The sequence below is a fragment of the Carassius gibelio genome, chromosome A20, assembly GCF_023724105.1.
Source record: "Carassius gibelio isolate Cgi1373 ecotype wild population from Czech Republic chromosome A20, carGib1.2-hapl.c, whole genome shotgun sequence".
NCBI classification, from domain to species: Eukaryota; Metazoa; Chordata; class Actinopteri; order Cypriniformes; family Cyprinidae; genus Carassius; species Carassius gibelio.
Genome location: NC_068390.1, coordinates 11,659,165 through 11,673,569, shown reverse-complemented (window position 1 = coordinate 11,673,569; position 14,405 = coordinate 11,659,165). Strand labels below are relative to the sequence as shown.

General features: G+C 37.9%; 1 protein-coding gene across 2 annotated transcripts in view; it reads right to left on the bottom strand.

Moving 5' to 3' along the window:
- usp24 (ubiquitin specific peptidase 24) overlaps positions 1–14,405 on the bottom strand; it is a 62,951-nt gene that overhangs the window by 3,928 nt on the left and 44,618 nt on the right. For both annotated transcript variants that reach the window (XM_052535058.1, XM_052535057.1), the window contains 28 exons: positions 14,232–14,293; positions 13,356–13,547; positions 13,148–13,262; positions 12,923–13,067; positions 12,113–12,232; positions 11,575–11,700; positions 11,151–11,249; positions 10,980–11,062; positions 10,748–10,889; positions 10,555–10,674; positions 9,043–9,263; positions 7,744–7,868; positions 7,322–7,463; positions 7,094–7,244; positions 6,810–6,905; positions 6,627–6,730; positions 6,310–6,423; positions 4,519–4,726; positions 4,252–4,341; positions 3,803–3,905; positions 2,819–2,940; positions 2,633–2,746; positions 2,372–2,437; positions 2,224–2,290; positions 2,056–2,134; positions 1,563–1,638; positions 1,374–1,460; positions 1,085–1,195 (listed from right to left, as the gene is read on the bottom strand). In XM_052535058.1, coding sequence (XP_052391018.1) covers positions 1,085–1,195; positions 1,374–1,460; positions 1,563–1,638; positions 2,056–2,134; positions 2,224–2,290; positions 2,372–2,437; positions 2,633–2,746; positions 2,819–2,940; positions 3,803–3,905; positions 4,252–4,341; positions 4,519–4,726; positions 6,310–6,423; positions 6,627–6,730; positions 6,810–6,905; positions 7,094–7,244; positions 7,322–7,463; positions 7,744–7,868; positions 9,043–9,263; positions 10,555–10,674; positions 10,748–10,889; positions 10,980–11,062; positions 11,151–11,249; positions 11,575–11,700; positions 12,113–12,232; positions 12,923–13,067; positions 13,148–13,262; positions 13,356–13,547; positions 14,232–14,293 — 3,280 coding nt within the window. The remainder of the gene's footprint in view (positions 1–1,084; positions 1,196–1,373; positions 1,461–1,562; positions 1,639–2,055; positions 2,135–2,223; positions 2,291–2,371; positions 2,438–2,632; positions 2,747–2,818; positions 2,941–3,802; positions 3,906–4,251; positions 4,342–4,518; positions 4,727–6,309; positions 6,424–6,626; positions 6,731–6,809; positions 6,906–7,093; positions 7,245–7,321; positions 7,464–7,743; positions 7,869–9,042; positions 9,264–10,554; positions 10,675–10,747; positions 10,890–10,979; positions 11,063–11,150; positions 11,250–11,574; positions 11,701–12,112; positions 12,233–12,922; positions 13,068–13,147; positions 13,263–13,355; positions 13,548–14,231; positions 14,294–14,405) is intronic.

Below are 14,405 nucleotides of genomic sequence, written 5' to 3'. Positions count from 1 at the left end.
CTCATAGACGTGCCAGGCTATATCTACAGCTAAACTGAATAAAAGCAGAATGAACTGATGAAACTAAAAAAAAAAAAAAATAATTTAAGAATGATGCAGTGCTAATTGACATTTATTACAGTACCGAAACTATAAAGTATATTTTCTAACTTATTCTGTACAGAAAATTTAAATAATTGCTAATTAAATGTAGCCATAAAATTGCCATTAGGAAAAAAATATTGATTACAAATGATTGATTATTGTCCAGCAGTGTATTTGATTCATTACAGCTAATTAAAAGTAATTAAAAAAGAAGATAAATTCCTTGTAAAATAAAAATAAAAATAATAATTATTATTATTATTATATAGGCTACATACATGAAATGATTGTATTTGACATTTCTTTCACTTCTGAAATTATGGCTACGCCCCTTGGTGTGACAAAATGTTAGCTTATACATAATACTCTTTAAGCTCTTTTTTAAAAACTTGGCTTACATAAATTTAAAAAAAAAACTAGCATTTAACAATGGACAATTTTTTTTTTTTACCTATGGTTCTCTAACCATAAATGCTACTGTTATTTGCCCCCTGACTAAGAATTTAAAGAATTTAGTAGAAGCATTTAAATAGTCCTGTGAATGCACTTAAAGAATGCAGAATCGAATCGTTATAATCGAATCGAATCAAATTTAATTGTGAATCAAATCGAATCGAATTGTTCTAAATTTGCAAAAATCGTTCTTGAATCGAATCGAAAACCTATGAATCGTAATCGAATCAAATCGCTGCCTTGCCAAAGATTCACAGCCCTACTGCTCAGTGCTCCTGTAGTCCTGTAGCGCCCTCTCGCAGCTGTAGACTGTAATATTTTCTCTTGGTTCTTGGTTCTAAATAAATGCGACTTATAGTCCAGTGCAACTTATGTATGTTTTTTTCCTCATGACGTATTTTTGGACTGATGTGACTTATACTCAGGTGCGACTTATAGTCCGAAAAACACGGTATTTATTAAACCCTGGTGTATTTTATCATATCGCTGTTGACACTGCTTTATAACTGATAACGTACTGCTGAATTAATGACAGAAAGAGCTCTACCTGTCTGAGGCTTCTGTCTGAGTTCTCATTGGCTGGGCTGCCATCTGAACCATTACTGCTGCCAGACTGCTCCTTTTCATTCAGTAAAGCGGTGGCATAAGCTAGAGTGTCCTAAACACAAAAAACAAGCGTTCACTGAACCTGAATGAATTTTACAGGACATCTAAACAGTGCTTTCAGAAGAAAAATTTTTCAGCTTTAAACCATCAAGTTAAAATTTCAAATTTGACAAATCCATAATGAGTTTATTCTGGTTATGCATAATATAAAAAAAGTGTGAGTGCCGTACCTGTGCCGAGATGGTGCGCTGGAAGGTTTTAGCTGTGGACGTCTCGTTCGATACGTTACTCTGAGGCGTCCAGTAGTGCTCAGACATCTGAAAGAGGACAGAAGAGGGATTCAATAATGAATGCTCTTTCACAACAGAGAAGTAATGGATTGTGTGTGTGTGTGTGTGTGTGTGTGTGTGGTCTTTTGCCTTCTTCTGAAGCCACTGCACTGCCCAACTCCAATGTCCTGAGAGCTCTTTAAAATAATCCTTAGCTGGAGAACATCTAACAGAAACACAAAGACATTTATCAATGATGCCGGAAACACTGACAGTTCATTAAATCATGTTAGAATGCATAATTTATCACTGACCATAATAGTATCAGCCATAATTATTATGCAAATAATGGAAGCAGGCAATATTAGACGTTATTTATTCAGATTCATTACATTTAATCATTTAACAGATGCTTTTATCCAAAGTGACTTACAAATTCAAATAGTAATTTACTAAAGAGTTATCTTTTCTTACTTTACATCTATCTATCGATCCATCAATCCATCCAATATTGGCCAATAACCAAAATGCCACCTTTATATCATATATACCTAACACACAGTTGTATTATATACAAGTACATTCAATTATGTCAATATTCATATTGTGTATCCCTAATTGGATCCCCGTGTTCTACACTCACTTCTGAGCCAGCGTGACCAGGAACTTCACACACTGATAGCAGCGACTGCTGTCCACATTGTTGCTCTGATGCATCAAAGCTTTGAAAGAACGAGAATCACATAATAGTACAAATTAATTTAATCTTACACCTACTCACACTGATAGAGCCATATGACATCGTTCTTACCCAGAAGGCCCTTATCAGATTCAAATGCATATTTGAGCCTCTGAGACTGCAGTGGGTCCTCTACCATCTGAGAGGAGAAAATCAGAAAATCACATCTTTCCATCCTACCCAAAAACTGTTTTGAAGACAGCACACGGCCATCACTCACCAGGATCTCTAGGAGCATCTGAAAGACGTTCTTCAGTTCGTGAGGAGGAGCCGTTTCCAGATGGTTCTACAAGTCACAGGAAGAGATTTCTTCAGGTTTGTATATCTGTATATGGTTTTTCTTCACATTACACAATGTACATACACCAATATATTTTTATAAAATTCTAAAATAATAAATGATTAATTATAAATATAAATTGCACCTATAAATTATTTATTGATTATCATTTAAAAGGTTTTAACTAGTCAGAGTACCGACCTTGAGTAAGTGTAGGACTCCCAGTGAGAAAGGTTCGTTACAGAACGAGCAATATGTGATCATCTCTATGAGAAACGACAATGGGCCGGACAGCTCACGCATGGCAAACATCACCTGAAAGACATGTCTCAGTCAGTCTTGTGCAATACAGACAGACAGGAGATAGAGAATAAGAGACAGCATTACCTCCATGAGATACACCTGTCCTTCTGTTTTGAAGAGCGACGTGTTGACGTCTGAATGTAGAGGGATGAGGGGTGAAGATGGAGCCACCAGTCCTGATGAAGCGAGCTTGAACACTCCTTGAGCTGAACACACATGAGAAGTGCATTAACACACCAGCGTTACCTCAACACTCACATAGAGAACCATAAACATCAAAACTAGGACTCGGCATCCGATTCGAACCAACAAAATAATCACTGGCATGTGAGCAATAGGGAAAACTGCATACTGATAAGTGCCCCCAAATAATTCAAAAAGGCCAAACTGAAACTTTTCTTTTTTTTCTCAAATAAGGCCATTCTTAGAGAGAGTGAGATGTTGCGTGTGTGAATTACCTGCTTCTGTGTCTCTCAACAAACAATGGAGCTGAGTTTGGTTACTTAAAAAGGCATTTTTTAGAGAGAAATATAATGTAGAGATGTACTTCCATTCAAAGGTTTGGGGTCAGTACGATTTTCTAAAATCTCCAAGGCTGCATTTATTAGAAACAGTTATGCTAAGAAATATTATTACAATTTAAAAGAACTGTTCAATTCTTCAGAAATCATTCCAATATGCTGATTTGCTGCTCGAGAAACATTTCTGATTATTATCAACGTTGAAAACAATTGTGCTGCTTAATATTATTGTGGAAACCATGATCCATTTTTATTTCAGGATTATTTTATGAATGGAAAGTTCAAAATCTTTTTTTTAACATTATAAATGTCTTTACTGTCACTTTAGATCAATTTAATGCATCCTTTCTGGATATTAAGCATTAATTTATTTTTTAAATGTATAAAAAATATATATATATATTTTCTATTTATTGCATATTAGTATTTAATTTCTTTTGCAAACTACCACTTCAATTTTTTGATATATTTTCCCCCATGTTTTTCCACCCTTCTAATAGTTTTCATTAATAACACTGATGTGTGTCCAGAAATGGTGTGTTCTTACACTCCGTCCTCTGAGAGACGAGGTCTGTGTGCAGCACGATCAGGGCCAGAGTGTTGTGAAGATGCAGGAACTCTCGAGCCTGAGCTGAACTCCAGCGTCGGTGCTGAAAGACAGAGATTAAAACTTAAAGGGACAGTACACCCAAATATTTAAGCTCTGTTATTATGTGCGCACTCTCATGTCATTCCAAACCTGTCTGACTTAGTGTTGTTCTGTGTAACAAAAAAGAAGACTTTCGAAGATTTGGTTAGCAGCAATCTTCAAAATATCTTCTTTTGTGTTCCGCAGAACAATAGAAGCTCACACAGGTGTGGAATGCCATGAGGGGGAGCAAACGATCACAACATTTTCATTTTTGGGAGTACCGTCTCTTTAAGCAAGCAGTAAACCTCAATATTCTCAAGCCAGATAACACTTTGTCAGGTGTTAACAGAAGGTGTCAGAAATACCTGGTTGTTTTGCCGGTTGGGTCCCAGGAGGAAGACAAGCATCCGACGATAAGCAGAATGTTTCAGCAGCAGCTGACATGGCCCACCGCCCTAAAACACATCATCAGTGAATAACTCACATTTGTTTCTTCAGCTCCTAAGAGTGGCTTTAGAAGACAGGATATCAGTTGTCAGTATGGGCCACTTTCATGGTGCTTTTTTATTGTAGCTTTTCTTTATGGAAAAGAATAGCTAGAGTGAGAATAAGAGTGACATCATCGTTCTCACCCTCTGGGCAAAGTTACTGAAGAGGCTGAAGTACTGAGAGCAGTTCTTGCAGTTATCTGGGACGTCCTTATCCAATAGAGAGAGCAGCATGTCCAAAAGACAGTCCAACCCAGCGTCCTGGAAGTACAAAGCGCTCTCCAGGGTCTTCTCTAGGATGGTGGCCACCACGACACGGACCTCCCGCACACTGCATTCCAACAGACAGATCCTACAGAAAGAGAACAACACGTCCTTCATGAGGTTCACTCATTAACAATGTTAATTCAGCTGATTCTGAACCAGTTTTCCACTTTTTGCATGAACATGTGGTAAGAGACGCTGGCATATCTGAGCTGGTTGGGAGGTCTATGGAAACTTTCCCTGTAGAGCCAGATCTATTGTTCCCTCCAGGGCGAAATTTTTTTGTGAAACTCCAGGTCTCCATTGATAAGGGAAACGTTTGCTTTTTTTGTTGTTGTTGGAAGTGTGTCAGAGCTCAATCATAAAACGTTCGGGAACATTCCCTGGCTTCTGCTGAGGTGTTGCGTGATAATTGGGGCAGGCCTAACATCCGATACGAAGCAGCCAATCATGCAGCAGGGCACTACACCCCCTTAACTCCTAATCCGGAGCACCTTTTGACGTGGCAGGGATCTCCAGATCACGCTTAAATGCTTTAAACATTAACATCCCCTGACTGGCCCACATTTTTAGTTGACAGAATGCAGCTGTGGCCGTACCCCACACATATGCTATTGATTTTCAGTTATATGATTATGACCACACACTTACACGTTTTCAGCTAATCAAATCAAGTGAAAACCAACAGTGTGATTAATATACACGAGCACAGCTTTCTGTCAGAATTCAGTGCAATTTATATTAGTAGTAGTATTGGTCATTGGTATTATTTCTCTTTATCTATACTATTGTATTTTTTTTTTAATATCTACATATAGATATATAGACGAAAGAAAATACGAATTTCGAATATTCGTCAAATAAAAAAATAAATAAAAATAAAAAATCTACATTTCTGCATTCAAATTTTTCAGGCAGCCTTATCAGTGGCGCACGAAATGCAGCGACGATGTTAAGTGTCTTTGCATTTTAATTATTTTGTTAGCCTATCCAGTTGAACTCACTAGATGCGCCGCTGCTATGTTCATACAATGTATTGCGGAAAACGAGAGCATTAGTGTGGGGATGATGTTTATGTTAAAACTGAAACCAAGCCGTTCACACGGAGCGCATTTTCTAGAGGGACATCTATCAGCGTTGCACTCGCGTCTCGCACAAGAGAGCAAGTTTAGAAAGCCATGTGAAATCAATGCAAGTTCAACTTAAAAAAAAATATATGGCGGTTTTTCCTAATCCCACTTTATCTCATGTTTTTAAATGAAGAAAGTAGCCTAATCTTTGTGACCGGATTTCTGTCTTTTGGATTAAAACTATACATATATGCATGGTGCTGTTTTTTTTTTCTAATTGTTTAAGCAACATTATTAATAATATATGGTTTATAAACATTAAGAACTTTTTTTCAAACATAGTCATGTTGTTTTATTGCGCTTTTAAGAAACGTGCGTAATATTTTGTGGCCTCAGGAGAGAAGTCAAAAGCCCCCCCCCCCCCCCCCCCACCTGAAATCATGCCTTTTGAATTCAAATATAATTTACATTTTGATAATATTTAAGTATAAAATTCAAATGTAGTTTTTCTAGATCAATCAGAACAATCTGGTTTGTTTTACTTTTTGCTAGCCAGTGGGGATATGCCAGTGTGTGTGTAGAGAGTTATAATGTTGCTCACTTGATGATCTCCCGTCCTTCAGGTGCCACCAGGTACTGGACCATCCACTGACACGCCTCACTGCTCTTGGACAACAAAACCTCCATGATAGCGATCCACTCCTCTGTGTCCACCCTGAGAGAGAAGATCAGGTTCCCACATTGAAAAAATTAAGTCATGTATATATACAATTAATATATTTTGTTTTATTTCTATTAAATGTAATATATATATATTTTTGACCACTAGTTCTTGTCTTTTGTAATAGTTTACCAATAATAACCCTGTATAAACAGGTCTTGAGTTTAAAGTACTATAAACTAAAGCATCATCCCAACCTGAGTTTCTTTTTAGTGCGCAGATAAGTGTGGAAGAGGAACTGGACGGCCAGCTGCAGGCTGGTTTTGGCCATGGCCTGATACGACAGATGCTTTAACTTCGTCTGAAAAACAGTATAAAGCTCAAATTTGTGTGCGGGAAATATAAAAGCTTATAAAAGAGGCTGAATGCTCAGAGCTTACCGCGTTGACAGACGCTAGAGACAGTGTGAAGTTGAAATAATCACTGTTGTAAACGTCTCGGTTCTTCATGAACTTCAGATTTTCATCTCTCACCATCTATACAGATCCAAAAGTCAATTTTTGCAAACGTTTCGAGAAAACAACAACATGCCTGAAACAGTATTTGAATAACATAATTATAGTTATAGTATCGAATGATGTTGACAGACCCTTAACATCCATTCAACCCGGAATATTTAGTCACATTGGAATTGCAATGCATGAAAAGACTTTACAATCTCTACCTGATAGATCCTAGCAGGCATCTTTTCCACAAACAGACCCTTCTTCTCTCCTTTCTTGACCAAGCGTGTGAGCAGGGTGAGGCGGTCATTGTTGGCTCGGGGGGGCCGTGGGGAGGATTGGGGTGAGATCTCTGGCGAGGATGGGGCTGACCTGAGGTCAAGGATTATGAACATTAATGAGAGAGTCCATGTTCCAACGTTCATGGAGGAAGTAAAACACTAACTCACAGTGAGAGATCCTCTGCCTCCTGCCTCACAATGCTGACTCGACTCTTTTTGGGCAGGACGGGGGAGTTCTGGTCACTGATACGCTGGTAGAACAGCATGTAGGCGTTCCAGTAGCGCCGCCGCACATCCGGGTAGGGGTTAGCTACAGCATGGGAACACAGTGGCATAATGTTAATATAATAATATGAACACCATGAGTGATAATGACGATGATCTAAGTTGGGTTATATCAATGTTATATATATATATATATATATATATATATATATATATATATATTTATAAAAATAAACAGATTTTTAGGCCTCATTTTGTGTTCAAGTTGAAAGATTGAAGTTTATTTTATCGACTTGGTGCTGAAGTACCAGTATTTTTGACATCATTCATTTACATTGATTTAAAAAAAAATATTAATAGCTTACACTGGTCATAAACTTTGGGTCTGTACTCTCCTCCGAAACACTCGTACTCCAGAGTCTCATCGTTCATGTCAAACTCTTCAACAACATTGTCGTTAAACTTATACCAGCGTCCTCGTGAACTACCCCTGAAAGAGAATAAAGCATTGAAAAAACGCACATTAAAAACATTGCTCAATTCTTCTTGGTCACCCAAACATTCCTTCATTCCCTCAAAAATATTGCCAGTTTAAAGCTCCATCACACTGCCAAGCATCTGGGACAGTTTAAGGCTCTCATAAAAACACTCTTGCCAAAAACAGAAGCATGGCCCCCCAGAGACCCATAAATACACATACATACACACAGAGAGGCAAAAGACCTCCCAGAAACATGTTTCAGATATTACAGTTGCAGAAGTATGCCCTATATATAGATGGTGTATTATGGAATCAGATAACGCAGAACTTCATTTATGTATTGTTCAAACACAAGACCTATGAGATTTTTTAACACAAGCTTTATGCAACAATGCTATGCATGCTTTAATCACTTACTACTTTTTATACTTTGGGAATTTGTTCCCTAGAAATAAACTCGAGCATTAAACTCATTATCGTTTGTGTAGATCAGTGATTGCTAAACTTAAGCCAAACCCCTTTAATAAAACCTAAAATATTTGCTTGATGTACCCCCAAAGAAGTTAGCATGTCAATAATTGAACAACATTTTAACATGTTTACAGTCCTCTGATGTAGGTTAACAGTCACATGAGATGGAGGAAAACAAATAAAACAAATTAAAAGTTTTTTTTAATTTTTTTTTAATGTTTTTATTTTAAAATGATTTCAAACTAAATAGTATTAGCATGTTAATGGATATGAAAATGTTAGTGTTTGGTCTCGGTGAATTAGATCTGCTACACATGCTACGACTGCTAAAGAGCAAACATGGACAGGTGGAGCTGGGGAGGTGGAGGGTTTCAGAAAAACACCAAGGGCAGCTTTCTGTGAAACAGACGAGTCCAATCAACTTATGCCATGCAGTAAATTATGTCATTGCTAGCAGATTGCGTGTAAAGGGGATCTATCAGCCTAGAGCTTCATAACTGAACTAGATATTTATCACCTCTCAAATCCCAGCTTGGAAAATCTTGGTGTAAATTTAAAGGCCTAATAAGAAGAGGTGTATTACCATCTTCATCCAACTCTCAAACCAAGTCATCAAACTTTCTCCTTTAACTTGGGCCAGCAAGTAAACACCGAACATCCACCCAGAAAACCCCAAAAAACTCTTAATAGACACTCTCTCTTGTAATCTCACCGGCGGTCTTTGATGAATGAGTAATAGTGTCCTGCATGGGCCTGTCCGCTGTGGACCACCACTCCCACCAGTTCGTAGTTCTCTGAGATGGTGACCTTCTTCCGAGGTGATCCCCCGGATCCAGCCTCGCCCCCTCTCCCGTTCTCTCCATGATCTGCACTTGAATCTTGACGGGCCATTCCTGACACTGTGTACGGCTCCATGTTCAGCACCCAGGGGAACTAAAAATGAACACAAATTATTGAAAGAGATGCAAATCCTTTATATACTGATATTCAAATATCTGGGGTCAGGCTCTTTCTCACTGCCGAAGAGGGACAGCAAGGTTTTAATGAGGTGCAAATCTGACTCCTGCTGTGACTCTGCAGTGTGCACTGTATGGAGCAGAGCAGATGCTTTAGTCCAACTGAGCTAAATGGTTTTTATTTATATATATATATATATATATATATATATATATATATATATATATATATATATATATATATATAAAGAGCACACTGATAGTGGGAGCAGTGCTGCATTCAGCGAGTAATGTATTTGGTGTACGACCAAACACCGGGTAATACCAGTAACACTGACTACTGCAGTAATCCTGATTGATTGATAGGTTGATTGATTGATTGACAGACAGACAGACGGATAGATAGTAGTAGAAAGGGGCGGGGCGATATGGCCAAAAAAAATTATCACAATACAATTTTTTAGATCAGTCAATGTCTGTAATTATCATGATAAATGTCAAAAAGTTTTCAAGGCAGATGTTTGCTGCTCAGTATAAACCAGACCATCAACTGGGGTTTTAAACGTCTCTTTAATTAATAATTATCTTAATAGAATAATGTATTCTATAGTTTCTGCATGTTCTAACGAGTGATGTTGGATCAAATCAAGAAACAGGTTTGTGTTGCCTGACTTTGATGTTGAGCATCTTCAGCACAGTTTACAGTGCAGGCTCCAATATGAACAATATTTCAGTCACTTAGAAATGCAAATTTGACAGTAGCTTGAGCTGACAGTAGTAGTAGCAGGAGTTAGGATGCAGATGTAAATTTATGTTCATTCTCAAAAACAGTAAAGCCTGTACAAGTTGTCACAACCTCATTTTTAGAATGGAGAAATTTAATTATTATGAATGAGTTTTATACAAATTAATCATTTGTCTTCCTTAGTAGAATATACTTAGATTATGATAATCACAGTTAAATTCACACATAGAGCATGGTTAAAATATAACTATATGGTTTATTCAGTAACTGAATGACAGTAGTCTAAATACATTTAGTATAAATGCAGAAACGCTATATCACAAAAAAAAGAAAAGGGTTATTATAAATTGCAATATTTCACAATATTACTAAATTATTAAATAATAGTCTTCTTTCAAAAACATAAAAAAAAATCTTACCAACCCCAAATCTATAAGGAAATTGTTTTTGTTACGTTTTAGTTGCAGGCCAACACTAGATAACATGTGAACTGAAGCAGAGCTGCTGCTGTGTATGGTCTTACTCGGATCTGCTCATCGTATTTGATGGACCGGCCGCTTTCCCAGTCAAAGCCGAATCGCATGAGGTGGATGACCAGCACGCTGGGCAGAGACTTTATACAGGTCCGCTTCACAGTGGTCCGCTGCAACACAGAACGTGTGAGCACAGAGTACACCTGTATTTCCCTGCAGGTCTTTATGAATGAGAAAACATACCTTCTCTTTACATTTCTCGCAGTAATAAGCATTGCTGCCATCCAGGACCTCTCCTCTGACGAACTGATCGAGAGAGATCTCCAGACTCTGACAGGATGTCACCCCCAAGTTCAGAGCCATGAACGTCTCCTCGCGCTCATACCTAAAAACCACACCCAAGTCAATGTTATTAAGAAGTCTTCTTGGGAAACTGGGTTTGGAGCGATATGTGATATGTTCCTTGAAGGCTTACCTGTGTGGACAGTCTTTACATATCTTCTGATCAGAGAAAATGCCCTGGAATGTGTTTTTGAAGATCTGCTCACGACCGATTTTCTAGGAGGAAGATATTAGGAGAATTACAAACCCACTTCAGACTGTGTACGAGCATTTGAGTTTGCAGGGGACATCAGGTGAGCTGTACCTTTAGATGTTCATCAAGCTGATCCACCAGACTGGTGAAGAACTCATAGGCGTCCTGCTGTTCTCGTACATATAATTCCTTATTCCACATCTTAAATATCTGCATCAAGATCAACCAAATGATGAGAGCAATGAAGTACATTGTCATTACTTGAAATAACAACAACAAAAGCATTATAACAATACAGTGCATACTAAATATGCATGGCTTTCACGTAAGCATCTCAAATTGGTATCCTTTTCCTCAAATGCTGTGGAGCGTCTAATAAACCACAGATCAAATAAAAGTAGATTTTAAATCAATTTCTCATCTGACATTAGAAATTTCTCTAGAGTATTTTAGACATGTGCCAGCATTTTTTCCAAATGCAGCTGATTGTGTGCATGTCGAATGTTTCCAGACGAATCATAAAGGTAGATCTCACCTTCCAGAAGTTCTCAGGTATGTAGTACTGCAGTTTGCTCTCCATCAGGTGACCGAACAGAGACTGCACCTGACAGAACACACTCTCCTCTGGGTTTTCAATGTCATCTTCAATTGACAAGACAGCCTATAACATACACAAGGTTGATAATGTTAACTTATTATAGACATACAACCAACTATCTCCAAAAAAAAAAAAAAAAAACCTTTTTACACAGACAAAAAAATAATAATAATTGAGCTAAAATATTAGTATTGTAGAAATTAATACCAGTCAAATGTTTTTGGGCCAGTAAGATTGTTTTTAAAAGTCTCTTATACTCACCAAGACTGCCTTTTTTTAATGAAAAGTATATTAAAAACTGTAATATTGTGAAATATTAGTACAATTTAAAATAAGTGTTTTCTAAAATGCCAGTCTTCAGTGTCACATGATCCTTCCTCTATCCAGTTCACTCCTACTACTTCTAGGTTAGGACGTCACCTAGTGGTGAGAGAGTGTGCTCACCTTACACTAGTGATAAGAGAGCAACATCTACCTCAGGCAAACCAGGCTGCATGTAGAGCTGCTGGAACACTGCATTCATGTAGCAGGTTGCACCTCCGTTTTTCAGTCCCACAAACCCAGACACAGAGCGACTGTCTACAGGAGGAAGATACTGCCAACACACACACAATGACACAGAAATGAACGCAAGTATCTGTTGAAAGTTCTTACAGCAGAACAGGGCAATTAAAAATCATTTCTATTTCCTCCAAGAGATATAGGGCCCTATAAAACACCCAGTGCAATGTGACGCAAGGCGCAGCGCAAGTGTATTTTTGTTAGTTTCAGTCCGGTGCCAAGTCGTTTAATTAGCAAATACATTTGCGCTAATTTTTGCGCCCATGGGCGTGCTGGTCTAAAAAAGAGGTGTGTTCAGGAGCATTGCTGGTGTATTGCTATTTTAATGAGCTGAAAATAGACTGCGCCATAGACCAACTTAAACCCGTTCTAAAGTCTGGCGCAATGTTTTTTCTTTGTTATTTAAAGAGCGTACACGCTGCTTATTAAACACAGGAACGCACAGCAGCACACAAACATGCTAAATATAAAAAATTAAAGGATTGCAATGCATATGATTTTTTTTTTTGTAGGCTAAATAAATAAATATATAAATTCCTACAGGTCATAATGGATAGTCATCGCATGTTTCAGAATTAGAATATATTTGCTAGCACACGAGCAGCTCCGTTTCATCTCGGAGATGCGTTCTGTCTTTGCGCTTGTCAAATTCAGCCATGCAAATAACAAATCGGTCATGGCACGAGCGCAAAATAGCGTTAAAATAGGGCCCATAAGGACTCACGTCAAACTCTTTGCTGAGAGATGGGTCTGATTGGTGGTGCATGGACAGCAGTTCTTTAGTGATGAGCTGCAGGTTAGTAAGAGAGCTGTCAGCTAACATGACCAGCACCTCGTACGCCGCCAGACGACTGCTGACCGTACTGCACCTGAGACACAGACACAATTACTAAAGGCAGTTGTAGCAACTTGCAAATCAAGGTGTTTAAAAGTTAGCTTTTCCACTTACTTTGGGTGAAAGTCGTGGATAGATGCTGTCGTGCTAGATGAGCTGTCACTGTTCAGGATGATTCGTGACGCTCTGAACAAGAAGTCATCTAACAGTTGCTGGATCAGAGAAGGACCTGCAGAACATTAACAAGGAGACCCGTTTACTCCACATCCGGCTCTTCATGTATGCATATCATGCGGTCATATTTATCTGAAAAGTGGCTGACCGAACTGCTCTTTCTCACTGCCGCAGAGGGACAGCAGGGTTTTAATGAGGCGCAGGTGTCCGGCCAGCAGGATGTTGTCTGCCTCGCTGGTCTCCAGCTCGTTGGTCCAAGTGGGCTCGAAATTATCAAGCCAGCTGATCTCGTCCTCCAGCATGACCGCAGGGCTGATCTGAAGCTGCTCCATTTCTGATGCTGAGAACATGACACATATGAGCTTTTCTGAAGGAATCCAAAAATTGTTCTTAAATTCCGCAGGACTAAAGCATGTGGCACTCCCTAAAAGATACATTTGGAACTTATACAGAGGGAACAAAAAAGTGGCTCAGTGAACTGTTCAGTTGACATTCATTAAATATTGATAATATCATATAAATATCAATAATCAAGCTTTTTATCCATTTATTTTCAATATTTACAACCCTGGGGCTGAAATCATAAATATAAGTTTGTCACTGTTCTTTTCTAGCAATAAACTTAAAAATGACATAAAAACAAATAATTATATATATATATATATATATATTCATTTTCTAATAATAACTTGGGTGAAAGGGGTTGAAAACTCAAGATTGTTTTAATGCCATGCTGTAGAAACACTCCACATGATGTACAGTATCACAATTTCAATGAATGTTATTACTATTATTTTTAATACGGAAAAAAACAGGGCTGCAAGAAAAAAAAAACGTGGGAAATATGGTTTTGTAATTAAATTGGTTAATAATTACAAATAATTTTTTACTACAATTGCCAATATTTATTATAATAAAAATCATGGAATGACTGAATAATCAGAAAATAAATAATGGGAGACCAAAGTGCACGTTGTTAGTGAAAACTGACATTTATATTCTGAAAATAAGGCAGAACACTCACTGGTCAGGTCATCTAGTAGCTGGCACCTCAGATCAAAATACTCTGCGCACTGTGAAAGCAACCTAAAAACACGATCATCACTTTAGCTCAGCAGATATTCATCATTTCATAGCTTTTCTAAAGTCTACACAGTGTTTTAATTACTTTGTGGGTCTGTTATTTGTCATTCATTAT